This window comes from Artibeus jamaicensis, unplaced genomic scaffold (genome assembly GCF_021234435.1).
Source record: "Artibeus jamaicensis isolate MK-2021 breed Jamaican fruit bat unplaced genomic scaffold, CSHL_Jam_final scaffold_614, whole genome shotgun sequence".
Classification (NCBI taxonomy): Eukaryota; Metazoa; Chordata; class Mammalia; order Chiroptera; family Phyllostomidae; genus Artibeus; species Artibeus jamaicensis.
The window spans coordinates 2,738,878-2,766,485 of NW_026522050.1; the positions used below are offsets into that span (position 1 = coordinate 2,738,878).

Consider the following 27,608-nt stretch of genomic DNA (forward strand, 5'->3'; position numbering starts at 1 on the left):
CAGCCCTGCTCTCAGTCCTCCCTAGCCTCCAGAGAATAAAGTTTCTAACGTGTACGCCGGAGCGTTTGTGCCTCTTGCCACTCTGCCCGCACTGGGCGCTAGCCCCAGCTGGACTTCGGTCTCTTTAAGGCTCCTCTCCTGAGGCTGGTTGAGCCGGGTGGGCCAGGGCTCTATTCCTAGGGGGCGGGATCACAGCTCCGGTCTAGCCAATGGAAGAGTGGAGTCCTTGTATTTGGGTGTGGGGCGTGTCTTGCCGGTTGCCGGGCTCGAAAAGGGGTGGTACCATCCTCCAGTCACCGGGGGTGGGGTTATATGTAGGTGACGTGGCGGCCTCTAGTTTTCGGTCGAGTTTCCGAGGCTTCCGCGCCAGGGGAAGAGGCGGTGACGACCCAGGAGATTGTGGTAGCGGCGGCGGCAGGCGGCAGGCGACGGAGGAGGTAGGGCTTACTCTAAGAGTGGTCTGGCAGCTGTGTCAGCCCGGGACAGCGGCTTTTCGGCGGCGGCCACGGGAAGGGGGGGGGAAGGGAATCAGAGGCGGGCGGACAAGTCCTGCCGCCCGGCTCGCGATGAGCGAATACCTCGGTATCCAATCAGGGAAGCCTGTATTGAGACAGACGTCGGCACTAGCTAATCAGTAGTTGCAGTCCCCTAGGAGGTGGGGCTTGAGGGGGGTGGGACTTCCTGTTTCAAATAAACACCCAGAGGTTTTTTTTTCCCCCCTCCTCCCACCGAAGTGTGTGCCCCCTCAGAAGGTCCGTTATCATTTATTTCTCCCCGATGAGTCCGAGGAACCCGTGGGTCCAAGAGGGCCTAGTTACAGCCTGGGGCAGTTGCACAGGCCGGGCTGGAGCCTTGGGACCACGGGACTGGCCTTTGGCCCAGTCTCTGCTTTGGCCCCCGACCCTCTCTCTGGCTGCCCGAGCCAAGTTGGAAGAAGAGTGAGGAGGGGAATGGCTTAGCCTGAAAAGGAAGTAGGGCCCTGCTTGTTGCCGTCCGGCCCCAGGGTCTGTGGGTGGCTTTGGGGCTCAAGAATTTGCTGGTTGGGGGAAATTTGTGGGGAAGAGGCCGGGGGAATGACACTCTCCCCTCCACATCAGTCCGAGGTTATGCGTCTCAATGATCCCGCGGAAACGCTACGGGTCTAAGAACACGGATCAGGGTGTCTACCTGGGTCTCTCAAAGACACAAGTCCTGTCCCCTGCAACTGCTGGCAGTAGCAGCAGCGACATCGCCCCTCTGCCCACCCCAGTGACCCTGGTCCCTCCCCCTCCCGACACCATGTCCTGCCGGGATCGGACTCAGGAGTTCCTGTCTGCCTGCAAATCCCTGCAGAGCCGTCAGGTAAGGACCAGGAGTGGGAAAGGCAGGGGTGAGCTTTACTCGGATCTGGGAGAGGCTGTTGTGTCCCAGTACTGTTGATTGACATCATTGACTCTGATAGAGAACTGATTAGGCTTGGAGGGCGCGGTAGGATCTAAGAGGTGGGCTAGCTAACTACCTAGAGGCAAATGTACTTTTTTGTGTGTGAGGAATTCCCTGGAAGGTAGGGCTGCTGTTCCTGAAGGAATATCTCAGGATGAGAGGTGGCTGCGATATATTTGGCTTGGATAAGGAACAGGTCCTAGAAAAAGCCTTTAGCCTAGAGAAAGAACTTTGAATTTTAGTTCCAGTACACTTCTACCCCTAGTTTGCAGTGCGACCGCAGGGAAGTTAGTTGGGCCTCAGTTTTTATATCTGAGTGAAGGGATGCCTCAGCGAAGGGAATTTTCTACTGTAGATAGATTTGCAATCTTTTTATTTTTTAAGAGACTTTATTTATTCATTTTTAGAGAGGGGAAGAGAGGGAGAGAAACATGGATATGTGAGAGATACACATATCAGTCTGTTGCCTCTCACACACCTCCAAACTGGGGACCCAGCCACAACCCCGAGAATGTGCCCTGACTGGATGTTGACCTAGACCTTTTGGCTCGCAGGCCACTGAGCCACACCAGCCAGGGCTATAATCTTTATCAGAATTGGAGTGCTGATTTAAAAATTGCATTTCCTTGTCTTGATCCAGATCTGAATCTAAGTAGGACCTGAGTGTCTGTAATTTTGAATATTTTTCCTGTTCACCTCTTGTTAACCACTCTTCTATATGATCTGCAGAGCTTTCCAGCTCTCTTTAATTCCCTGTGGAAGAACAGAACGGTAACATGAGCTGCCGTTCATTTAGTGTTCACCGTGTACCAGCTTTCTGGCTAAAACACTGTGTAATCCTTGTTCTTAATCTTCCAGCAACCGTAGGAGGTGTGTGGATTGTCTTCATTTTGTAGAGGAGGAAATAGAGATTCCTTATACTTTAAGTAACTTGCCCCAAACTCCCCAGCGGGTAAGTGATATAGTCAAGATTTGAACCCAGGTCACCTTGTCTTCAAATTTGGGCTCTGAACAACAACCACTACTACTGCTACTACTAAAATTAGACTGTCTGGTGGAGGACACCAATGGTACTAGAGAGTTTAGTGGACACCCGAGAACAGTGAAAGCTGGTAATGGGGCGGAAGGGATGGAAGTTTCACCTCTTGACGTTGCTTTTCAGAATGGAATACAGACAAACAAACCAGCTCTGCGTGCTGTTCGGCAGCGCAGTGAATTCACCCTCATGGCCAAGTGAGTTTCAAGGAGTTGCGTGGTGGGCTGATGCAGTGTCTGGGGAGAAGCGGGCTTGCCTGTGGTGACCTTGGCTGTGGGGGCTGGGATTTGTTGTGCTGGAGCTAGCGCGGGAATAGGCCCTCTCCTGGCCTTTCCCACAGTGTTGTTACTGTTGCTTGCTTGCAGGCGCATTGGGAAAGACCTCAGCAACACCTTTGCCAAGCTGGAGAAGCTGACGATCTGTGAGTGTTCTTGGGGTGTTTCGAAGGTGGAGCAGTGAACCAGAGAGGGCGGAGGAACCGTCCTCCCTGATCCTTGTCTTCAGCGTCTCCTGCCATGACCTGTCATTTATCTCTGCAGTGGCAAAGCGGAAGTCCCTCTTCGATGATAAGGCGGTGGAAATTGAGGAGCTGACTTACATCATCAAGCAGGTGAGTGGCTAGCTATCAGGAGAGCTTGGACTTCCAGTCAGAGCATCACCGTCTTCTCCATGCCGTGGAGACCCAGAGCACGTTTCTAGAGTCAGCCCCAAACACCTTGCTTGTACATGAGTCGGTAGCTGCTTATTGGTCATCTGCTGTGTACAGAGGAAGCACTGGGCTGAGTACTTCTCTCACAAACATGAGGCAAGACTCTGCCTCCAAGGGTTCTGTTCATAAATTCAGACTCACGTGAGTAGGAGGGGAGTGTACAGGAAAGGTTTTACAGAAAGATGAATTAAGTAGTTTGGGAACACTGGAAAAGGCTTTAGAGAGGAGGTCAGATCCAAGCTGGTTTCAAGGATTGTATAGAGGCAGGTTTTCCCGACGGAGAAACAGCGTGAGAAACAGTGTATGCAGAGTTATGGCTTGTAGAAGGGGAAGTTCAAGTCTTTGCTCCATTGTTACCTGCACAGGGAGGCCTGCCCTGACTGTGCTGTTTAATAACCCAGCAACCAAAACTCTGATCTCGCTTCCTTTGCTGTTTTCTTCTTTATAGCACTTGATACAGTCTAACTTTCTCTATAATTAACTTACTGTGTTTATTGTTTGTCTCCATTTCCTCCCACCTACTCATTCCCCCTTGAAAAGAGAAAAAATAATATAAGTGCCACAAGAGCAGAGATTTTTTGCTTTCTGCTCGTTCACAGATGTATCCCAAATGCCTGTAACAGTGTCTGGTATTTGGTAGGTCCGCGGTGTTTGTTGACTCCATGAGTACTTGGCAGGCGGTGAGGCGGTAAAGGGAGGTGGGTGGCTGGGCGTGAAGACCCTCGTGGATCTTGCAGAGGAGCGGAGTCACTCTGGATGCCCTGGGACGCAGAGGGGAGGAGAACCTGGATCCCAGTTCTGTCTGGCAGACACTGGCAAAGCACAGTTCTCTGCAGTTTGGATTCCTTGCTTTGCCAGTGCAATAGAATAAGAATAAAATACAAAACTGAATGACCGTGGATGGAGGGCGGGGAAAGACCTGGAGTGTGGATGGGCAGAGAGACCGGGAAGGACCCTGCTGCAGTCGTCCAGTACCAAGGCGATTGTGGCAGAGGCCAAAGGGCTGACACATTCAGGAGATGCTGTGCTGGGGGGAAAAGAGAGGGTTCCACTAACTGCTGTGGTGGCATCGAGCAGGCGTGCGAGGCACAGCTGGACTCAGACCCCTGTGGTGTGACCTAAGCTGCCTGCCTGCCCTGAGCTTCAGTCCCCTTGTAGGTGAAAGGGGGTAATGACAGTACCTGCCTCCCAGGGTCGTCAGAGGGCTCCTTTGTTTTCCAGTCGGTGACATTACAGATGTGTGGCCTGTGTGTCTGGGAAGTTCCTTTCTAAGTGGGTGAATTAGACCCGATACGAGTAAACAGAAAAGGCAGTTTCAGGTAGTGGTAAATCCTTTGAAAAGAAGTAAGGTAAGTGAGTCACTCAGGGTAGGGGCCTACTTTATTTTTATTTAAAACGTTTTTTATTAATTTGAGAGAGAGGCAGAGACAGACATCGGTTCATTGTTCCTCTTCAAGGGACATTCATTGGTCACCTCTTGTGTCCTGACCGGGGATCGAACCTGCAATCTTGGCGTATCAGCACAGTGTTCTAACCAACTGAGCCACATCAGTCAGGGCAGTGGTGCCATTTCCTAAGTTAGAACCCAGTAGAGAGGATATTATGGGAAAAGAAACTTGGAATGTAGTTTTGGACACCTCGCTCGGAGGAGGCTACATCAGCTTTCCGAAGGCACAGACTGGGCGGCAGCGGAAGTCCTCCAAGAGTCTCGGGAGAGCGGTTGGGGCTGGGGTACTAATTGGGGAGATCATTGGAGTGACTCTAGAAGTGTCTGATCTAGTTTTTTGGCTAGCTTTTTTCTTGAACACACTGTTCTAGGCCGTTTTCCCCCCTCTGATTACTCCCTGGCTGGCTGCCCTGGTCCAGGCCTTCTGCCATTCTCTGGCGGCCTCCTTTGTCCCATGTGGCTCTTTACAGGCTGGGCTGGGGAGTGGATGAGGCATTGGTCTGGTGTAGAAAGCCTGGCTGTGCTTCTCATTGTGTGTGACCTTGAATAAGTCACAGCTTTCATTTTTGCAGTGATCATTTTTAAAAGGAACTTTGTATGTAGAAATCGTCTCATCGATGCTTTTGGAAAACAATGTTGCCTTTGACTCTTTGTTTTCCTTCCTTCCACCTTTCTTCCGTCTTTCCTTCCTTCCTTGGCTCTTCTACTGAGTGCAACCCAGGTGCTTTGTTGCCCCTGTGTGCTATTTTAGAGAGACGGGAAGATAGGGAGACAGAGTGGGAGAGAACATTGATGTGTGAGAGAACATTGATCAATCAGTTGCCTTTTGCAAGGACCCCTACTGGGGACCGGGCCTGAAACCCAGGCACATGCCCTGAACAGGAATCAAACCAGTGGCTTTGTGGGATGACACTCAATCCACTGAGCCGTGCCAGCCAAGGCAGAATTTTCCCTAGTGAGTGGTTCTGTGACCATGAGGTTTGCCTGTGGTGTGGAGTAGGGCAGCAGGATGGAGAGAGTAAACAAGCCATGCGTTTTCAAATGGATGAGGCCACGTTATGCCTCTTTGGTTCTTCTGCGTTATGCCTCTTTGGTTCTCCTCTGCAGGGAATGAACCCAAGAAAACTGCAGAGCTTGCCAGACCCCAGCAGGCCCTTTTGGTCTGACAAGTAACAGTTGCTAGTAACCCCCACTCCACCCTCCCTGCCAGAGGCATCCAGGTGGGAGAGACCCTGGCAGACGACTCCGCAGCTGATACTGTTTTCCTTTTGGCTCTTTCACCAGGACATCAACAGCCTCAACAAACAAATTGCCCAGCTTCAGGATTTCGTGAGGGCCAAGGGCAGCCAGAGTGGCCGGCACCTGCAAACCCATTCCAACACCATTGTGGTCTCCCTGCAGGTGGGGCCTGGGGGCAGGAGGGTGAGGCAGAAGGGAAGGAGAGGTTGTCTTCTTTTGGCTGACCCTCTCTCTTTTTCTTCTAGTCAAAGTTGGCCTCCATGTCCAATGACTTCAAATCAGTTTTAGAAGTGAGGACAGAGGTGAGAAGAATCTGTAGAGGGATAGGAAGTTGGGGGTAAGGGTCTAGGAGGGAAATGGGAAAGAGACAGGTGGAAGGGCAAGGGCGCCTGGGTCATGGGCCGACAGGAGGGATCTCTTTAACATGCCTGCTTTCCAGAGGCCTCAGGGCCTTTGCACTTCTTCCCCAACCCCAGAACTTGAAGCAGCAGAAGAGCCGGAGGGAGCAGTTCTCCCAAGCACCCGTGTCAGCCCTGCCCCTTGCCCCCAACCACCTGGGTAAGTCACAGGCAGTGCAGGGAGTCCGGGCGGGGTGGGGTGGGAAGGCCTAGGTACTCTGATGGCATCTTCTAAGGCAGGGGTTAGATAGGAGAGTGGAGGGGCAAGGAAGTGGTGAGGCTTTACGTCTCGGAGGCCAAACCTGATTGGTGGCATTCATGGTCCACACTTAGTCTACCCCATTCTCACCGTTGGGGCTGAATTCAGTCACGTTCAGAAGAATGACACTAATATTTTTTGTGCGTTCACCTTATTCACATTCTCTAATTTTCACAACCACCCTTTGAGAAAACAACTATTATTATTCCCCATTTACAGGTGAGGAAACTGAGGCTCAGAGGGGTTAAATGACTTGTCCAGGGTCACAAGGCTAGTAAGTGCCAGAGCTGGGATTCAAATCCAGAGGATGTGGGCTTTGAAACTGCCTTTAACCAATAAAAAGGGCCATGTCATCTTTCTTCCTCTAGGGGGAGGTGCTGTGGTTTTGGGGGCAGAGTCCCGTGCCTCTGGGGATGTGGCCATTGACATGGACTCTCGGACCAGCCAGCAGCTACAGCTCATTGACGAGCAGGTACCCAGGCTCCGAGCTGGGGAGGAGTTCCCCTCTGTTCTTTGTGGGCCACAAGCGAGTGTTTGGAATGTGCCGTGGGTGAAACGGCAAGCTGGGAGGGTCCTAAAGAGGCAGGCCCTGCCCTGAAGAAGCTCCCAGTGCTCACGTGCGCGCTCTCTCCTCCGAAGGATTCCTACATTCAGAGCCGGGCAGACACCATGCAGAACATCGAGTCCACAATTGTTGAGCTGGGCTCCATCTTTCAGCAGTTGGCACACATGGTTAAGGAACAGGAAGAAACCATTCAGAGGTGAGACTCTTGCGCTCTCTCACCCGAGACAGAAGGGCCTTCTCTTCCCTGTGGGTTGGCATCATAAAGGTCCCCAAGGAGCAGCCCTTCAGAAGAGCAGAGTGAATCCTGCCCACTCACAGGGCCCAGTTCATCTGCCTCCATCTGTTCCAACAAGTGTTTATGGGGCACCTGTTCCATGTCAGGCTCCGACCTGTGTAACTTGTGCAATGCGTGTATGGAATTCAGCAGGGCAGGTGAGGACAGCTGTTAAAAAGAAGGGACAAGAAATGTTCAGGTAGCGAAAGGGCTGTAGGGAGAATTAAAGTAGGGCGATGTGTTAAGAAATGACTGACAAGGGATATCAGACTGGGGGACAGGGAGGGCTGTTCTGAAGAAGACAAGACCTGAATGACAACAGGGACCCACCCGTGCAAAGCAGAGAGAGTGTTCCAGGTGGTGGGAACAGCTAGTGCAGAGGCCCTGCGACCTGCATGCTTGCCGTAAGCAGGAATCAAGTGACCTGTGTGGCTAAAGGTGATGAGCAGCTACACAGGTGGAGGTTGAGACCCAGGGAGGTTGGCTCCTCTGGCGCCACCTGCTGCCGTAAGAGGCATTTTAGCTGCTCTTCCTCTTTGGCACTTAGCGTTCATGCAGTTGGCTGTAGCGATGCTTTTCCAGCGGTGCGCCACAAGAATTTTTAAAATATGAAATACCTGACTATTTAGTCAGGGGCACTGACCTCTTTTCCCTTAGACTCTCAAATAAAAAAACAACAACAGCCCTGGCTGGTGTAGCTCAGTGGATTGAGCTTGGGCCTGCGAACCAGAGGATCGCGGTTCAATTCCCAGTCAGGGCACATGCCTGGGTCGCAGGCCAGTTTCCAGCAGGGGACGCACAAGAGACAACCATACACTGATATTCCTTTCCCTCTCTCCTTCCCTTCCCCTCTAAAGATAAGTAAATTTTAAAAAATCTTAAAACAACAACAACAGCTGACACAACAGTAAGTGTCCAGTGTGAATGAATCAAATTATACCTATTTTTTTGGTCAGATTGGCAAAATATATATTTTTAGGTTTGCCACAGAACATTAGTAATTTGTGTGTGCCATGAGATGAAAAAGGTTGGTAATCGCTGGGTTATAAAGATACAGATACAGTCTTAGACAACAGGTGTAAAGATCCCCGCCCTCGTTCAACTTACGGCCTACTAGGGGAGATCGATGATTAAAAATACACATAAGCCCTGGCTGGTGTGACTCAGTGGATTGAGCTCCAGACTGCGAACCAAAGGGTCACTGGTTTGATTCCCAGTCAGGGCGCAGGCGTGGGTTGCGGACCAGGTCCCCAGTAGGGAGCACATGAGAGGCAACCTACACATTGATGTTTCCCTCTCTTGCTCCCTCCCTTCCCTTCTCTCTAAAAATAAATACATAAAATCTTTTTTTTTAAGATTTAAAATATTTTATTTATCTTTAGAGGGGAAGGGAAGGAGAGAGGGAGAGAAATATCAATGTGTGGTTGCCTCTTGTTCATCCCCTGCTGGGAGCTGGCCTGCAACCCAGGCATGTGCCCTGACTGGGAATCGAATTGTGATCCTCTGGTTCACAGGCCCGCGCTCAATCCACTGAGCCACACCAGCCAGGGCAAATACATAAGATCTTTAACATAAAAATAAAAATATACATAATAAGAAAGTGGTCCAGTATATGTTTTTGCCCAGTGGTAAACGCTACAAATGAAAGTAGAGTAAGCTAGATTAATCTGGAGTGCGAGTTTTGGAGATGCAAGCTATAAATTTTTGTTTGTTTGTTTTAGAGCAAGAGGAAGGGAGAGAGAGAGAAACACTGATGCATGTATTGGTTGATTCTTATATTTCTTGTACGTTCCCTGACCAGGGATTGAACCCACAACCTTGGTGTATTGGGACGATACTCTAACCAACAGAGCTACCCAGCCAGGCACAAGCTGTAATTTTAAATAGGGTGATTGAGGGTGGCCCTATTAAAAAGGTAACGTTGAATCAAGATTTGGGAAAACATAAGGAAGTTCGCCGTGTAGACATCTGGGGAAGTATACCAGGCCCAGGGAAGAACAGTGTGAGGGCTTTCACGCTGCAGTGCGTGTGATGAGTTAAAAGACTTTGGCAGAGAGGCCACTGCAGCTGGGGACAGTGCGGAGGAGGGTGGTGCAGGTAAGGTCGGGGGTAAGGGGAGGCCAGGTCACGTGGGGCCTTTTAAAGCCATGTGAGCCTTTGTCTTCTACTCTGAATGACCTGAGGAGCCCCTGCAGGGTTTGGACAAAAGATTACACTTATCTGACTTCTATTTTAAAGGGCTCATTCGGTTGCTGTAGTCAGAACAGGTGGTCTACGCCTAAGGTAGAAGCAGGGAGATAGCTGACTTGGCCTTTGCAGTGATCTAGGCAGGAGATGACAGTGGCTGGGACCGCGGTGGTGAGCAGTAGTTGGAGCCTGGATGTATTTTGAAGGTAGAACCCACAGGATCAATTACTTCTTGAACTAAATGTAGATTGTGAGAGAAAAAGGAGTTTAGGAGACAAAACTTGAGGCTTTCGATACGAACTGCTGAAGAGGTTTGTGGCCTTCACCAGAGATAGGGCTGGACGGCTTAGGGGGAATGAGTTCACTGTTGGACCCGTCTGGTAAGAAGTGGACAGTTAGAAGCCAGAGGGGTGGCAGTGAGCAGGCAGGTGGATGGATGGTGTTCGTGATACAGATGGAGTTGCCAAGAGTAGGCAGCACTGGGCTTTGAACCTGGGAGAGGAGCACGTGTAGAGAAGAGGATCAAGCCCTGACTGCTTTTCTGAACCGAAGTCTCGGTCCTGCGGGGAGACTGAACAGGAGTCCGGCTGGTGAGGTAGGAAGTAAAAATAAACGAGTATGGTATCCTAGGAGCCAGGAGAAGGAGAGAGTCAAAAAAAAAAAGTGATCAGCTATGTCAGATTTTGCTTTTGGCCAAGCAAACTGAGAGCTGCAAATTTAACTGGAGTACTTGGTTCGTTAACATTTTTTTAAAAGCTTCTATTTATTTTTAGAGAGAAGAGAAGGGAGGGAGAAAGAGTGTGAGGGGAACATGGGTGTGTGAGAGATGCCTCAGTGGGCTGCCCCTCACACGCCCCCACTGGGGACCTGGCCTGCAACGCAGGCATGTGCCCCAACAGGGGACCCAGCAATTATTCTCAGTGCTCAGACTTCAAGTTTGCCTAGTGGGAGCCGAGAGGTAGGGTTTTTCTTCCCCGCCCTAAAGGACGGGAGAAAATAAAAGTGTGCTAATGGGAATGATTCAACAGAGAAATAAAAATTGATACGGGAGCAAGGGGGTTGAATTCTTAAGATTACGTCCTGAGAAGGTAAGAGGAAGTGGGGTGCAGCGCGTGTGTGGTGGGCTCGGCTTTCAGAGGAGCTGGCGGTGGGAAGCTCCTTTCTGCTCGCTACGTGCAATGCCGAGCCCCGGAACGCTGAACACAGCCAACTAGGGTCTTCAGGAAGAAAAGGAAGGGGCCAGTGGTAGGTGGGAGAGCAGAGTGTTTCACAGATGCTGGGGGTGGCCGGTCACGGGCTTCTCCTCACCTCAGTAAGGAGCAGGGCTGATGGTGGGGAGAATGGGAGAGGGGAGGTGTGAGGGGCCCACAGAGCGACACATTCCCGCCTGCCTGCCCTTCCGCCTTTTGGCAACATCCGGTCCTGGTTGCATTTTATTCCCGCAGCACCTCACCTGAGGATGTGTTTATTGATTTTACTTTATTTCATTTATTTATTTTTAAAGATTTCTTTACTTATTCTTAGAGAGAGGGGAAGGGAGGGAGGCAGAGGGGGAGAGAAACATCCATATGAGAGAGAAGGGTCGACTGGTTGTGACCGAACATGCAACCAAGGCACATGCCCTGAATGTAGTGACCCTTCACTTTTGGGGACGACACTGAGCCACACCCATTCAGGGTTGTTTATTGATTTTAGAGAGAGCTACATGGGTCTGTGGCCTCCAAAACGCACTGACGGGCACACTCCAGCTGGGCACGTGCCCTGACCTGGAATCCAGCCCACAGCCTGTTGGTGTACAGGATGGTTCTCCAACCCAGTGGGCCCCGCACCCAGGGCCTGGCACTAGAGCATTTGTACCCTGTGCTGTGGATCGTGTGAGACTGTTCATATAAAGCATGTTTCCCGGCAGGCACCGACACCCAAGGGCCTTAGGTAGGTGAGGTATGGGGAGTACATTCCTGGCCTCTGCTTGGAGATGCCGGTTCTGCGGTTGTGAGTGGGGTGCGGTTGACAGGAGGAAGTGCCAGGTGGGGGCCCTGGGGTGTTGAATAGATAAGGGCCGGATTAACCTGTGCCATCACTGCCACCTCAGTGGCTTAGAAGGAACAGTGCAGTAGAATGAGGAATAAAAGGGAGCCCCGGCCAGGTGGCTTGGTTGGTTGGAGTCATCTCGTACACCAGAAAGTTGTGGGTTCGGTTCTCAATCAGGGCACACGCCCGGGTTTCGGGTTGGATCCCCGTCAGGGCACGTACAGGAGGCAACCGATCGCTGTTTTTCTCTCACATTGACGTTTCTTCCTCTTTGTGTAAAATCAATACACATAATCTTGTATGAGGATTAAAAATTAAAAATTTGAAAAAATGAATTAAGAAAATAGATATAGATGTTCTCGTGTTTGCTTTCCGGGTGCCCATGGATCTGGAGTTGGGCCCCGTCTTTAGAAACTACCGATCGAGTCCGAGGTCCTTAGTGTGTAGATTTCCTAAAATCTCTAGAGGTGAGACCCAAGAATTTGCATTTTTGAGACTGGTGATTCTTACTTTTTTTGAAGGTATGCACATTTCTTATCTAATGTTAGTTATTCCCCCTACCCCAATTTGTAAATTAAAAATTTCGAACTACAGAAGCGTTAAGAGGATAGCACAAGGCATCACTTACATTCCTTCTACCTGGATTCACCAGCTGTTAGCATTTTATAACCTTCATTTCCTCTTGTTTTCTTTTTTTCTGAGTCATTTGAAAGTGCAAACATTGTGCCACTTTATCCCCAAATAATAAAACGTGCATCTGCCCTGGCTGGTGTAGCTCAGTGGATTGAGTGCGGGCCTGTGAACTAAACAATCACAGTTTGATTCCCAGTCAGGGCACATGCCTGGGTTGCAGGCAAGTTCCCAGCAGAGGATGCACGAGAGGCAACCACACATTGATGTTTCTCTCCCTCTCTCCTTCCCTTCCCCTCTAAAGATAAATAAATAAAATCTTATAAAAAAAAGCATCCACCTGGGACAGGCATTCTCCTGAGCAGTCGCGATCCCTTCGTCACACCCGGGCAAAGCGTCAGTTCTCCAGTGCCGTCCCGCACTCAGTTCGCACTCAGAGCTACTCAACGGTTCTTAAAAGCACTTTCAGCTTTTTTCCCTTCAGTTTAAGACCCAGGCACCATTCACACGTTGCAATTTTGTCTCTTCAGCCTGCCTCCTGTTTTGTTTTTCGTGACATCGACTTCGTTTGGAGTAAGACTCCCACCTCTGTACTTGTCCAGCGCTTCTTCCGGGGTCGGTCTGGGCGAGTGTTTCGGTGACTGCGCGGGCGGTCACAGCCGTTAGCACTTGATGGGATTTTGCCCATTTACTGGCTAGGACAGGTTTGGTCATTCACTTTCTCATTCTCTCGGGCCTGCGTGCATTAGCTGGCATTCTTCTGGAGAGGAGGAGCCTTCTGCCTTTAAAATTACTCTAGAATAATAGTAATTAAAAAATTTTCAGTGTATTATCCATTACCATCATTATTCGTTTAAACATTTTTTTAAATGTACTCTCTTATCCTCACCGAGGACATTTTTTAATTCTTTTAGAGAGCAAGGAAGGGGGGGGAGAGAAACATTGATTGTTTGCCTTGGCGAACATGCCCTGACTGGGGATCAGACGCTCAAGCTGGGTTTGTGCTGTAAGTGGGAATTGAACCCATGCCCTGTCGGTTTGTGGGGTGATGCTCCAACCAACTGAGCCACACTAGCCAGGGCACCATCATTATTCTTTATTACCAAATATGGCCATATGGAGCTACATCAAGGCAGTTTCTGTATCTTCTTGAATATAACTCAGTTCCTCTCCATCACTGTGAAGTTTTGGGGAAACTGAAATTGAAACACTAAAATCCCTAATCTCCTGATAATCATGGTCATATAATATTTTCAGAATGGGCTCAATGTCTTCTTTGGTTCCTCCCCTTTTTCTGTCGTTCCCAACTTATACTCACTTTCTAGTCCTCTGGTTTTCCGTGCTTCTCTCAACACTTTCATCATTTATCCTTTCTGTGCAGTGAGTCTCCAGCCGCCTGCCGCCTGATTCCTCCCTCTCCGTAAGCATGCTTGTGCCTTCCACCACACACGCTCTGCCCCCTTCGGTTTTCCTCGGCCATCTCCTTCCCAAGCCATTGTCTTCTGCCCCATCCATTTCTGTTTTTTAGTCGCCCTGCTGTTTCCTCTCTGCCCCATGGATTCATAATTTTTTCATCATCAGTGTCCCCTTTTAGTTTTATTCGTGGACACCCATTTTAAATCCTTTATATGCCAGATTGCATTTACTGTTTTTCCACCTTTGTTAAGCACAGCCAGTGTGAGCTTTATTGGCTGTGAGATGACACATGCACCCACACTAGGAAATGTAATTATAGCCAAAAGCCAGGAGACCCAATGCTCTGGTCGGCCTCTCTGACATAACAGGGACTCAAGTACAATCCAGGCTCCTGTACTTGGACAGAGATTAGCTCACAGCCCTCATGACCGAGGACCTTGAGCTTGCAGCCACTGGCCCTGCCTTTCCTCTGACTTTCCAGCTGGATTGCCAAAGCTCCACCAACTTTTCTGCCCTCACACCGTGGAAAAGCCTCTACTCCTAGGGACGCCCTTTGCAAAGACCTGGGTGTGTGTGTGTGTGTGAAACTGCATGTGTGGGTTGACTGGGAAACATTTTCTTTTTCTCAGAAATCTCAAAAGATTGCCCTTCCTCTGAGGACTTCTCTATACCCTAGAGGAAAAGTTCTCCTAAAGTAGGGCTTCTCTTACTCCCTGACTTCTGTTCACATGATTAGTTTCTCTTCCTGTCTCATTCAGAACCAGGATTTCCTGACCGTAATGGCCTATGAATCTCTCCCCACCCATTACAAATGCAATACATATTGATAAGATAAAAAAGTCAGTAAATACTGAGAGACTCAAATTTGGGTGGTGAGCACACAATACAATATACCAATGAAGTGTTTTAGTATACTTGAAACTTACATGACTTTATTAAACCAGTGTTACCCTGATGACAGTCAAACCTCAGTTCTTGAACATCCGCCATCTCAAACAGTCTGGTTCGTGGCCAAGTTGTTCATGGGGAAAATGTCTGTTGTCGAACAAAACTTTGGTTCCTGACCTTGCTGGGTTTCTTTCATGCTGACAGTTTTTCTAATGGGAAAAAACAATCCAGTTTTCGAAATTGCTTCTTGAACAGCCTTCCAGAATGAATTAAGTTTGAGAACCAAAGTTTCACTGTAAATTCCACAAAAATGTAAATACTGATGAGCCAAAAATTATAATAGCTAATAATTGGGGGGCTCGTAGAGTAGGTTGGGCACTTTATTAAGTGACGCCTGGCAGCCAGAGAGGTGGGTTTTGTGTTGTCTTCATTTTTCTTTCCTTTTCAGTTGAGGAAAATGAGATTTGAGGTTAATGATTGCCTTGGGGTCATCAGCTAATAAGGTGTAGAGCTAGTTTTCAAACCAGAGTCAAGACTTAGGTTACCCTTCTAGAGCTTTCTCTGTACACACAAGCATACACAAAAATGGGGTCTCACTGTATATCAACACTTCTTTTTATTTCAAATTGTAAGAGAGAGCTTATAGAGGTGAAGAAGTAAGCCAGCTGGGCTGCATAGACTCAGGAAACAGGTTACAGAAGTGAAAGAAGGACCCTTGGTGCTTGGGAGAGAGGAAGGCAACAGTAATGCCCCTGTAGGAAGGAGAAGGGGAAGGGAAGGGAAGGGTGCAGGCTTGCTCCGGAGAGCGCACACCTAGACACCTTTTACTGCTGCACACCGACCATCTTTCCGTGTCGGTAAGTGTGCTTCAACTAGCATGCGTTTTAATCCAGTGCCCTGTTTCCTTTCCTCCCTGCCATTCCCCAGGATTGATGAGAATGTGATGGGAGCCCAGCTGGACGTTGAGGCCGCCCATTCAGAGATCCTCAAGTACTTTCAGTCGGTTACCTCCAACCGGTGGCTCATGGTCAAAATCTTCCTCATCCTCATCGTCTTCTTCATCATCTTTGTGGTCTTCCTTGCCTGAACCCTCTCCACTGTGAGGCACTCCATGGGGGTTTGGAACCTACGTGGAAGGGCAGCTGGCCAGTGCTGTCATTGAGCCTGTGCAGGGCAATTGGGAGAAAGGCCCTGTTTTCCTGGACCTGCTGAGAATGGCCACTGCCCCGGATTCCCTCCACCCCTTGTCTCTGGCTGGCCACCCTGTCCTCCCCTCGTCGTCATCAGGCCCGTGAAACACACACGGTTCTGGATTTGTACTCTGCTGTGAAGTGGCTGGAAGGGAGCAGAGGCCAACTGGGGGAGTCAGTGGGGGAGGTTGTCTACCCTAGGTAATTTTTATAAACCCTCCCTAGCCTCTCCCAAAGAAAACTTTGGCAGCAAAGGGAGATGATGCCCTTCCTTACATCCTGGAGTGAGGAGAGGAAGTGAAACTGCCCCAGGGACCAATTTTCCCATCTGGATTAGGATTTGACCTCCTCTTCTTCTCTTCATCATGTGAGGCAGAAGGCCCTGAGCACCTCGGCTGCCTGCACAGCCCCAACTTCGGCTGCTGGTGACTCAGTGCCAAGTGCACTGCAGCCCATATTCTCTCAATTACAGCAAGACTGTCAGCCTCACTAGCCATGTTGTCATTTCTGGGTGGGAGCGTCGAAGGGCCTGGGCAACAGGCAGCGTGAGCCCACTGTCCAGTTCCTGAACAGAGAAGATTGGGCCAGTAGTTGTGAGGGACCTGGGTGTGGGCTCTGCACAGCAGCCTCTAGGCAGGAGAACCAAGTGCAGCAGCTCTTAGCACGGCAACTTCCCTTCAAAGTGGGAAGCAGGTCCCTTTGGTGCAACTTCCAGGACCATCTCCAGCAGTCTTTAGACGTGTTTCATCTGCATCCCCTGGTTGGCTTCAGTTTTTCCGTGAGCTGGATGAGGCAGGAGCTCTGTCTGCTGCCAGCAGTGAAAGGTGAAGAATTTGTTCTCAGCTCCAGCTGAGGCTGTTGGTCCCCTCCAAACCCCTCACTAACTCCCAGCCAGTCACAGGAGAATGAGAGACCTGCCTGGAATGCCCACCCTCCAGGGAGATGACCCACAATCACATTATGAGGTAACCAGAGACCTCCCATGTCATACATCACAAAGGAAACTCCAGCTATAAAGACAGTCACCGTACCCTCGCTTGATTCTCGTCCTTTGGGAAGTGTAAAAGAGCCCATGTCTCTTTTAGCCCCAGCATTTCATTTTCTCTCCCCTTGGCCTCTTTAGCAGGTGTTCTGGCTAGAATCTTCACTGGCCGTTTGACACACCATCCACATGGTGTGCCTAGCACAGCACATCTGTAGTGTGCCGGGGAGGGAGGGAAGGTTTGTGAAGACAATTGCTCACTAAAAGTCTGACAAGTCAGTCTCTCAGTGGCACTGTAGCTGCCATTGCAAAGCTTCGTGATGGGAGATGCAGAGATCAGAAATTAATTTATTTCACGAATAGTTGTTGAGCACCTGGTATTTGCCAAGCATTGTACTGAACCCGGCGCTAAAGGGGGGGGAAAAACCCCAAAACGTGAATTAGTCGAGTCCCCTGCTCTCTTGGAGTTTATACTTAGTTTTCTATTTCCTGACAATCCATTCCATAGGCGAGAAAAGGGAAGCCTAGCCCTGCAGCTGGCAGAGGGCTGAGCTGAGACAAGCCCCTGGCTGGACCCCTCTCTAGGGGGTCTGTGAACGATCACGCCTGCTCTGAAGCCCGTGTCTCTCATTCCTCGGGAGCCCTTCGTGTGGCCCCTATTCTCTGTTCTTTCCGGAATTCTGGGCTTCTCAGCCTGCCCTCCTGCGATAACCCCGCAGAAGCTGGCGAGGTAGCAGACGGGTGAAAACAGGTGGCCCGGCAAACAAGCCCCAACCCTCCGCTTAGCAACCTGATATCTTGGGCGGGGCGTGCAACGGTGGGGCCCCGCCCCCGGCGCGACTGCTCGTCCAGTGCGCACGCGCAGGGGGCTGGGCACTCCTGGCGGCACCACCCACCACCTGGGGACGTCGACGCCGCTCCGCGCGTTTAGGCGCATAAATGCGGTGGCTCCAGGCGTAAGAGCGCTTCGACCTGGAGTACCTGGCCTTTCGGGCGATTGGTGGCGTTGCGGTCCGCCCCTGAGTCCGTCCTACTTCTCGCTGTGCCATGGCGGACGGGGGGAAGTCCTACAGTGGTAAGTGCTGGCGCTGAGTCCGGGAGCGGGGCGATCTGGGGCCCGGGTGGGCGGCGCCGGCCTAGGCCGCAGTCCCGGGGCGCGAGGCCGGGAGGGACCTTAGGAGAACGGTGGCGGCACGGGCGGGGAGCGAGGCAGCCTTGGGGGGCCTGGCTGGACTCGAGGGTGGGCGCCCGAGTTTTTGACTCCGGAATTCTGCCCTTGAGAGGACCTGCGGCTAAGAGCGAGTGGCTCGGCGGTGGGGTGACGAGATTCCTTTGAACTTTGTGGGTGTTGGATCCCTGTCATTTCAGTTTGGCGGCCAGACTCTTTTTAATGTGAGCCAATTAAAGCCTATGCGAGGCTCATGGGCTGCCTGTGCCCTATTATCTATCGGACCTAGTCGATCTTGCCCCACTTCCTGGGGCTTTGACTCTGGCTTAATATTTTAGGGTACGTATCAATTCGATGCTAGAACAAACACTACACTGGGTCCAGGGTAGTGATTTGGACACGACGGTGCGATTTCAATCCTGAGTTGGCTACACCAAGCGAGCGAGTTAAACTCTCAGGCCTCATTTCCACCCTTCCGATGCCGGTAGAAACATTATCTAGCCTCCTAAGTTTGTGTCGGTTAAAATAAGATCATTCACAGCAAGTGCCTGGAGTATTACAGTGCCTGGCACTGGAGAAAGTTTTCAGTGGATGTTAGCTGTGCCTTCTATTCATGTATTCTTCTTTTCTAGTCATTTCTTGAAGCATATTGTTTACAGAGTACTGCATCAGACAGACCTTTTTGGGAAGTCTTGGGTTTTTTTTAAGAAGGTATTCCTAGACACCAGGTTTCAGAGTCATATTCCTGGAGAGTATTTTAGGACCCTTGCCCTTGGTTAAGCAGTGTGGCTGCCACTGGAACCTGAATGTAAGATTCGTCATTCTGAGTTAGGAGACATTTCTGGCCAAGGAAATGAAGCCGTCACTCCCAAAACTTAAGACTGGCAGTTTTAGAACAAGATTTTTACAGAAGTCCTTAAATTGGTCATAATTGTAAATAGCATTTATACTGTACAAATAAAAGAAGTATTGTTTACTGTAAACTGTTGTATTCATTGTGATTGGTTTAGGGGAGGGGTGAGAGGTCATTCGTTATCTAAGTACTGAGTGGATTACTGGTAAGTAGATTTGGGAGGCTGAGTGAAAGCAGGTTTCAGGTGACTTTCTGAGGGTCTGAGTTGTGTCCAGTTCCCCTTTTGGGTCACTCCCACTTCTACATTCTGTTTCTCCTGTCTGTGGTTCAAGTTTCTGCTTCGATTTTCAAAGGCCCTGAAGTTTCCCAGGATTTCCCCCTGACATGCCATCTGGACAAGCGAAGGAGGGTGTGTAGAGGCTGGCTGCTGGTGCTGGTTGGTGTGTGTCCCACCCAGCAGGGTGCTGGGTGGGGACTGTTGAAGCATTCTAGGCCGGTGACAGGGACATGCCTTCTAATTTGTGTTCCATTTCCACCTATAGAGCACGATGACCGAGTTAGTTTCCCTCAAAGAAGAAAGAAAGGCCGGGGTCCTTTCCGGTGGAGGTGTGGTGAGGGGAACCGCAGGTCTGGAAGAGGAGGCACTGGCATCCGATCTTCCCGCCTGGAGGAGGATGACAGAGATGTGGCAATGAGTGATGCCCAGGATGTTCCCCGCGTAAGATAGTAAGTGACCCATTGGTCTGGTTTGATTTTACTGACACATCGTTTATGTAGCCCTCTTACTCCATGTCATTTCTCTTCCTACCATCAGAGTCAGAAATGCCAGGACCAGCTTCCTGGTTGAACAGTCTGAGTCGTAGCCCTGAAAATGGTACAGCAGGGTCTTTGAGAAGACCTCCCTAACATTCACATATGTCTTCTCCCTATTCTTTGCTTGTTCACAGCAACCCCTATTCTGTGCGACCCAACCGTCGGGGTGATACTTGGCATGAGCGAGACCGTATTCACGTTACTGTGCGGAGGGACAGGGCTCCTACGCAAAGAGTAGGGGCTGGCACTGGCCAGGACGGGACCTCGAAAAACTGGTTTAAGATTACAGTGAGTACCTTGGAAGTAGGTGGTGTCAGGGAAGTGGGGGCTGGGCTCAGAGTGAAGGTTTTTACTCTTCACCTCTCAAATCAGTCTTCTAGGCTACTTACTCCACAGCTAGATGTCCATCCTTCTCCTAATGAGCAGTATCCTAGAACACCTGAGAGCAGGTTTGGAAAAGGAGTGGAAGGGATAGGCAGGATTGGCAGGAGAGGAGAGGCTGGGTAAAGGGAAACGTGGGAACCAATTGGCAGGTAGGATAACTCCCCTGGGTGTCTCACTGGGCTCAAGCCAAGCTGTGAGGGTTGGGGGTCCCTTGACTTCTCCAAGGAGAAGGTGTAGTTAATTATTTTGGAACTTTTAGAATCAAACAAGCTAATTCTTTTGATGAATAACAGGTATAAACTGATAGGAGGGAGGTTAGCGAGTCCATGTCTGGCTTGAGTAGAAAACCTTTAATTAGTGTTTTCTTTTTTCTTTTTTTTCCCCATTCATTCATTCATTCATTTATTTTCAGAGAGGGGAAGGGGGGGGAGAAATATCGATGTGGGAGAAAAACATTGATTAGTTGCCTCTCCCTCTCCCAACTGGGGACTGGGTCAAAACCCAGGCATGTGCCCTGACTGGGAATAGAAACCGGTGACCTTTTTGTGCTGCAGGACATTGGCCAGCCAGCTGATCCACACCAGTCCAGGCAACTAGTGTTTCTTCAGAAAATCTTCTAAAGCTTGGCAAGCTGTACGAAGGAGCACTAGGCTGGATCTGCTGCTCAGCCTTGGTTACATTTTGTTCCCTTTTCTTTCTCTTCCGTAGATTCCTTATGGCAGGAAATACGACAAGGCATGGCTCCTGAGTATGATTCAGAGCAAATGCAGTGTCCCCTTTACCCCCATTGAGGTAAGCCAAGGCCTGAGTGGCTGGCTGAGGACCAAGGAAGAGGGCGGGGCCCAGTGGGCCAGGGGCTCTGGGCTCCACATCTATTGCTCTTGTTTCCTCTTGCAGTTTCACTATGAAAACACACGGGCCCAGTTTTTTGTTGAGGATTCCAGTACCGCCTCTGCATTGAAGGCTGTCAACTACAAGATTTTGGATCAGGAGAATCGAAGGGTGTGTATAAAGAAAGGGCCGGGCTTGCCTGGAGGTGGGGATTTGTGCTTAGGGCACAGGGTCTTGGCCCTGGGGCATAAGCTTCTGTAGAGGTCACCCTGCCCTTAATGTGTTCCCTGTAGATATGCATCATCATCAACTCCTCACCTCCACCCCATACAATACTGAATGAACTGAAGCCAGAGCAAGTGGAACAGCTAAAGGTGAGGCAGGCTGAAGTCTTCTGTTTCTGCCCCAGTCCTAGTAGTTCTCATATCCCTGTGCCATCCCTGCCCCCAAATATACCACCCCAGTGACCGCAGAAACCTTCTTCCTCTGTAGCTGACCATGAGCAAACGATTCGACAGCTCCCAACAAGCGCTTGACCTCAAGGGCCTCCGTTCAGACCCAGGTATTATTGTTGACAGCAGTTCTCAGATAGGTGGAGACGGGGGGATCTTTCAGGCAGGGAGGGAGAGTTTGAGCATGGTTTGGCGCTACCACTGGGCTAGGCAAACCTCATGCTTCCCTTCCTTTCCCTTTTCTTCCTGAAGATTTGGTGGCCCAGAACATTGATGTCGTCCTGAATCGTAGAAGTTGTATGGCGGCTACTCTGCGAATCATTGGGGAAAATATCCCTGAGGTGAGGCCTTTGCCCAATTGTTAGGCGGGAGGAAGCGGGGTGGGATAGAGAGGATGAGGTTGGGAGGCATATTTGTATCTGATCCCCTCCCTGCTGATAATTCCTCTAAACTCTTCTACAGCTGTTGTCCTTGAACTTGAGCAATAACAAGCTATATAGGCTGGATGACATGTCCAGTATTGTGCAGAAAGCACCCAAACTGAAGATCCTAAACCTCTCTGGAAATGAGGTGAGAACTAAGACCTGAATGTGTTTTGTCTGCGGTGAGCAGAGGGTGACAAGGACTTGTCTGGTGGCAGCCAGTGGCGAAGGAAGGAATTGAAGAGAAGAGGGTGGGGTTGGACTGTGAATCTCAAGCTGGCTCTCTTAACCAGGGTCTTTCCTGCCCTTTCTCCCCATCCTTTGCAGTTGAAATCTGAGCGGGAATTGGACAAGGTAAAAGGGCTGAAGCTAGAAGAACTGTGGCTCTTAGGAAACCCCCTGTGCGACACCTTCCGAGATCAGTCCACCTACATCAGGTCAGTCGTAGCCTCTGTCCCCCCTCCTAGGGACCTTCACCCCCTGGGAGGCCATGTTAATGCACCCTGACCAGTGCCCGTCTGCAGGAGATGTGCAGCCCTGAGCTGGAGCCACCTGTCCTTGGGAGGATCACATGTTCCTCCCTTTGTCTGTCCATATCACCCAGTTTTGCCCCCTGTCTCCTTTCCTTTTCTTTTTTGACCTGACTACTTGTTTACTGGTTCTATGGCCTTTTTCCCTCCTGCCTGAACACAGCCTTTTCTAGAGTCTCCCTACCCTGTTGATCCAGGAAGGGCACCTCCCCTTTTCTACCATGACTGGGAGTGTCTTGTGTATGTCCTACACATGCCCTTGTCTCATGCCAAGAGTCTGGTATTCCTGGGCTGAGAAAGCCCTCCCCCTGGGGCTGCCTGCTGATGGGCCGTTCCTCCTTTGTCCTGTACTGGCCCCTCTTGTCCTTTTGCCAAGAGGGACCTTCTTCTCACAACCCATTTGCCTGCAGCTGTTGTCTGGGCTTTCTGCTCATGCTGAGGTTGAGGCTGCCTGGTGGCTGGTGCCATGGATCTGTCTCTCACCCAGGGGTGTGAGCTGGGCCCTCCCTGGAGAAGAAACCTGGGTTCCCCAAGACTTGTGACCAGAGCCGGGGCCCTGCCAGTAGGCGGGGGAATCCCAAGGCAGTGCTGGGCGTGGAGGCCACGGGGGCATAGGCTACCAAGGAGACAGAACTGACCCTCTTGGCGGGGGCGCTGCCCCTCGCTCCCTCGCATACCTCTCATTACCCTGTTTGGCCCCGGAGGATGGCTGGTTAGCCAGAGACGGGTAAGATTCCTCAGGGAAGGAACAACCTAAGACAGGCACAGTCGCAGAGGGGCCATCAGGAGAGAACTTGGGGGCCAACAGAGGTGGGGCACAGACCCTCACCCCCCCAACTTTGCAGGGGCCTGAACCCTCACTCCTTCTGAGGGAAGTCTCCTGCCCCCATGGCTGCTTCGCTTCCCACGCCCAGCTCAGATCGGGACCCAGGTAGCAGACAGAGACCTGGCCAACAGCAACTGCCCTTGCCCTACAACAAGGATTTGCTTCCCATTTCTACCTTTGGACCACAGGGGAAGGGGCAGCTGAAGGAAAGGGCTGTGTCAGGGTGTCGCTTTCTTCCTTTTGTTCTCCCTCTTTTTCCTAAATGCTTCCTTGCCTTGTAGTTCTTTCTCGTTCTCTTTTCTTTTTCTCTCTACTCCTCTCTGCCCCTTTCTCCCTTGCCCCTGTCTCATCCTACTGCTCTCTTTCCCTTTTCCTGTTCTTTCCCTTGCTCCTTCCTTGGCTTTTCCTCTTTCTGATCCCTGCCTTGCTCATCTCCCTGCCCCAACATCCTGTGGCATCCCTGTGGTGTGTTCTGGTCTTGGCCAAGGCCAGACCTGGCAGAACTGATGGATACCTGTTGAGGCAGCGGAGCCCCTGGGCTCCCACCCCATTCCCTCCTCCCGGGGCTGCACAGGTGAGTAGGTAGAAGGTAAGGGGGGCAGGGAGGGAAAGGAAGTTCTGGGCTTAAAGCCTGGGCTGAGAGTGCTGCCTCTGTGGCACTGGTATCAGAGAAGAGAGTGTCTGCCTTCAAGGTGGTCATTTCCGGGTGCCCCAGGTGAGGTGGGGATTGGGGCTGTTTTTTTTGGAGCTCAGAGGCGGGGAGGAGGGAGAGAATGAGCAAGGAGGGGTGGGCTGTCCTTTGGGTACTGGTGTATTTGCTCCTAGAGCAGCCCAGGAGGCACTGTGGCTCTGAAGTGTCACTCACTTCTGTCCCGTTCTTGACAGCGCCATTCGTGAACGATTTCCCAAATTATTACGCCTGGTAAGTCCAGAGTTTTTGTCTTTTGTTTAAAGATTTTATTTATTTATTTTTAGAAGGGAAGGGAGGGAGAAAGAGAGGGAGAGAAACATCATTGTGTGGTTGCTTCTCATGTGCCCCTTCCTGGGGACCTGTCCCACAACTGAGGTATGTGCCCTGACTGGGAATTGTACCAGTGACCCTCTGGTTCACAGGCTGGTACTCAGTCCCTTGAGCCACACCAGCCAGGGCGACTTTTGTCTTTTTTAAAGATTTTATTTACTTTTAGCCAGAGGGGCAGGGAGGGTAGGGCTCCATGACTTTTACATGGAGCTGCCCGAGCTGAGCAGCTCTCCCCAAGGTCTTGCCTGCCGTGTGCTTGCGTGACCATTTATTTGGGGACAGGGACCCTTTGAAATACAACACAGGCTCTGAGTTTCCTTCCCCACAGAATGTCTGTAGACAAAATGGCATCTGTCAGGATTCCATGTCTCCTTTACACTTGACCTCTGGCCCCTTTTAGTTTTTCCCTTTTATTACTCAGCCAGCCTTTTTCTCTGGTTTTCACTCCCAACTCTCACTTATTTTTGGTAGGATGGCCATGAGTTACCCCCACCAATTGCCTTTGATGTTGATGCCCCCACGATATTACCACCCTGCAAGGTGAGCACAGGGGGGTGGGGGGGGCAGCACTGGAACTTGTGTTGGGAGGTAAGTATTGGTTACACGGTCCTAACATCTGTTTGATTCCAGGGAAGCTATTTTGGTACAGAAGCCCTGAAGAATCTGGTCCTGCACTTCTTGCAGCAGTGAGTATCCCAGGGCTCCTGAGGCGGGGGAGAGGTGGGCCAGCCCCACCCAGCACAGCTCAGTCCACGGTGCTGATGGGTCCCTTTGTGGACCCAGACTGTGGAGTGCAGACCTTTCCTTTTATTTTCCCCATAGGTACTACGCAATTTATGACTCTGGAAACCGGCAGCGGCTCCTGGATGCCTACCATGATGGAGCCTGCTGCTCCCTGAGCATCCCTTTCACCCCCCAGAACCCTTCCCGGTGCGTATCATAGCCCAGAGCCTGCTCGGGTCCAGGGTTTCTCAGCATATACAGGCCAGCACCTCTTAGCATCTGTGCTGCTGTGACCACCACCTCCTTTTCTTCTTTATTTCCCAGAAGTAACTTAGGCGAGTATTTCAAGGATAGCAGGAATGTGAAGAAACTTAAAGACCCAAGTAAGTGTGTGACATGAGCCAAAAAGGATGGGAGAAGGGAATGGAAGGAACCAGTCTTGGGGCCACGTGCATGGCAGCTCCTCACCTCGGCTTCTTCTCCACCCCACAGCCCTGCGGTTCCGGCTGCTGAAGCACACGCGGCTCAACGTTGTGGCCTTCCTCAATGAGTTGCCCAAAACTCAGCACGACATCAATTCCTTTGTGGTAGACATAAGCGCCCAAACCGTAAGCACTTCTTCCCTGACTGCCTGGAAATGGCGGGGGGGGGGGGGGGGGGGGCAGTTCAGAGGCCTGGGGCCCTCAGGTCCCCAGCTGGGAGCTTGAATGCTAGCTGTTTCTTCTCTTTCAGAACACATTGCTGTGTTTCTCTGTCAATGGAGTCTTCAAAGAAGGTGAGCACCTTTGAAGTTCTGTTTGCAGAGTGGCCATTCTCCCAGCTGGGGTCTTTCTCAGCACTCAGCTTCCTGGCTGCCATCTCTTTCTTCGTCCTCCCTGACCTCCTCCTGTTCTGCCCACAAGACGTTTTCATTTGGCCTCCCTTCCCTACCCATCTTTCCTTTCGGGGAGTGGGAGGGCCCAGGCTTGGGAGTTGGCAGCTCTGAGCTTCCGTCCCAACTGTGGGGACAACTTGAGTGTCTGCAGGCAAGTTACGTTACTTCTGAGACCCACATTCTTTATGTGTAAGAAAAGAAAATAGTCTCCATGTCATAGTGGTGCTGTGGAGTGACCTAGGGTGCTGGACACAAGGCTTAGCACAGAAAGATATTAGGAATTCCTCCCTGACACTCCTCCCTCCCTACCTCTGCACCCCTGCACACACATGATCACCCCATCTGGCCCAGTGAGGGTTCTTTGTGCCAAATAAAACTGTGATTTGAGAAGTGGTTCGTAAACGTACAGTGTGAGCAACTCGGGTCATCACCGTTGTTACCGTTGCAGTGGATGGGAAGTCTCGGGATTCTTTGCGAGCCTTCACGCGGACGTTCGTTGCTGTTCCAGCTAGCAATTCAGGGTAAGCTAAGAACTGTCTGTGGTTTGGGGAAGAATATACAATTCTGGTGTGTTTGGTGGGTGATTCATTGGGGAGTTCTTGGGAAGTCTATAGCAATAAAATGATAAAAGGTGATAGCTAAGAGTGGGAAGAGCACCTTGAAGGTATTTTAGAATCTGAGTGTGAATGTCAATGAGAATAGGAATGATGTTGGGAGGATGAGGTTATCTGTGTTCTACTCTCTAAGGTGCATTTTGTCCCAAGGCTGTGCATTGTAAACGATGAGCTGTTCGTGAGGAACGCCAGCCCTGATGAGATCCAAAGAGCTTTCGTCATGCCTGCGCCCACGCCCTCCTCCAGCCCGGTGCCCACCCTCTCCCCAGAGCAGCAGGAGATGCTGCAGGCATTCTCTACACAGTCCGGCATGAACCTTGAGTGGTCCCAGAAGTGAGTGCTGGGATCAGTACAAACGGGTAAACTGAAGTAGGGCTGGCAATGAAAAACAAGTATTCCTGAAATTTTGTTTTATTTTTTAAGTTTTTGTTTTTAAGATTTTATTTATTTTTAGAGGGGGAGGGGAGGGAGGGAGAAAGGGAGAAAAACATCAATATGTGGTTGCTCGCGTCCCCAACGGGGGACCTGGCACACAACCTAGGCATGTGCCCTGACTGGGAATTGAACTGGCAACCCTTTGGTTCTTGGGCCAGTGCTCAATTCACTGAGCCACACCAGGCAGGGCAGTTTTCTTGATAGTTATTTAATATTTCTTTATGTTCAATGGATTAATTAGACATTTGGATTTTTACTGGTTTTTCATTTGTGTAAATTGTGCAGGAATGTGTATAAATAGCTGAGAAACTTGGGCAAGTGTGTGCGTAAAATTAATGCAGTGGCATTTAGTGACCAGAGTGACTGCATTTTGAGTCTGATGGAGCTGCCCCTTCTCCCACTGCAGGTGCCTTCAGGACAATAACTGGGACTACACCAGATCTGCTCAGGCCTTCACTCATCTCAAGGTGAAGTTTGGAGATAGGACAGCAAAAGGCAGATCTCTGGGCATCTTAAGCTGGTGGAGTGAGGGGGGGGTGGGGTCAGGGTGGTGCATCTGGCTCCTCTGACCTTTCTCCTTCCTCAGGCCAAGGGTGAAATCCCAGAAGTGGCGTTCATGAAGTGACCCCTAGTCATGCCCCAGAAGAATCCCCCTGTAAATAGTCCTCGGATGTTGATGCCTCCTTGTCAAGGTCGTCGTCTCCTCTGCGCCCCGCCCGAGGCCGCCTGAGGCCACCCTGTGACTGTGACGGAGAGGGGAGGGTTGCTGGATCCCTCTCCCTCCCCACCTTCTGGAAGACTCTGTAGGGCTTTCAGAAGATTGAGCCTCACTGGTGCCAGGAAGCCAAAGGTTACTTTGTAGAACTGACACTAAACTACCCGAAGGACTGAGGTGCTTTGTGTACTTAACCCCAGAAGCCCCTGTCCCTGCCAGTACCGCCCTCGACTTTTTAAGATAAAGAGTGATATTATATTGTGTGTCCTGTGTA

At 50.7% G+C, this 27,608-nt stretch overlaps 2 protein-coding genes across 3 annotated transcripts; both read left to right on the plus strand.

Moving 5' to 3' along the window:
* The first annotated feature begins 284 nt into the window (after positions 1-284).
* STX5 (syntaxin 5) lies at positions 285-16,180 on the plus strand. The gene is made up of 11 exons (XM_037140244.2): positions 285-437; positions 1,098-1,341; positions 2,585-2,655; positions 2,824-2,879; positions 2,998-3,068; positions 5,899-6,015; positions 6,099-6,155; positions 6,330-6,411; positions 6,879-6,982; positions 7,150-7,271; positions 15,429-16,180. The coding sequence occupies exons 2-11, from the start codon at positions 1,117-1,119 to the stop codon at positions 15,586-15,588; spliced, it is 1,065 nt and encodes a 354-aa protein (XP_036996139.1). The 5' UTR covers positions 285-437; positions 1,098-1,116; the 3' UTR covers positions 15,589-16,180.
* A 1,346-nt stretch (positions 16,181-17,526) lies between these two features.
* On the plus strand, positions 17,527-27,592 carry NXF1 (nuclear RNA export factor 1). 2 transcript variants are annotated; one of them, XM_037140242.2, is made up of 21 exons: positions 17,527-17,748; positions 19,237-19,420; positions 19,642-19,795; positions 20,600-20,683; positions 20,789-20,893; positions 21,016-21,096; positions 21,215-21,284; positions 21,427-21,515; positions 21,637-21,744; positions 21,924-22,033; positions 23,838-23,874; positions 24,445-24,513; positions 24,604-24,659; positions 24,796-24,903; positions 25,021-25,079; positions 25,189-25,304; positions 25,429-25,471; positions 26,019-26,091; positions 26,335-26,517; positions 27,026-27,086; positions 27,206-27,592. In XM_037140242.2, exons 1-21 carry the CDS (start codon positions 17,721-17,723, stop codon positions 27,242-27,244), a joined length of 1,857 nt encoding a protein of 618 aa, XP_036996137.2. In that variant the 5' UTR covers positions 17,527-17,720; the 3' UTR covers positions 27,245-27,592. The 2 variants fall into 2 exon arrangements, with proteins under 2 accessions (XP_036996137.2, XP_036996138.2); XM_037140243.2 differs by lacking the exon at positions 17,527-17,748 and adding an exon at positions 18,817-19,103.
* The last annotated feature ends 16 nt before the right edge of the window (positions 27,593-27,608 follow it).

Bases quoted from the DNA above. Each gene is read 5' to 3' on its own strand.
- NXF1 (XM_037140242.2), top strand. From the start codon at position 17,721: ATGGCGGACGGGGGGAAGTCCTACAGTG. The intron at 19,421-19,641 runs GTAAGTGACCCA...GCTTGTTCACAG, and splicing joins GATGTTCCCCGCGTAAGATA to CAACCCCTATTCTGTGCGAC. The intron at 20,894-21,015 runs GTGTGTATAAAG...TGTTCCCTGTAG, and splicing joins TGGATCAGGAGAATCGAAGG to ATATGCATCATCATCAACTC.
- STX5 (XM_037140244.2), top strand. From the start codon at position 1,117: ATGATCCCGCGGAAACGCTACGGGTCTAAGAACACGGATCAGGGTGTC. The intron at 6,156-6,329 runs GTGAGAAGAATC...CCCCAACCCCAG, and splicing joins TTTTAGAAGTGAGGACAGAG to AACTTGAAGCAGCAGAAGAG. The intron at 6,983-7,149 runs GTACCCAGGCTC...TCTCCTCCGAAG, and splicing joins TACAGCTCATTGACGAGCAG to GATTCCTACATTCAGAGCCG.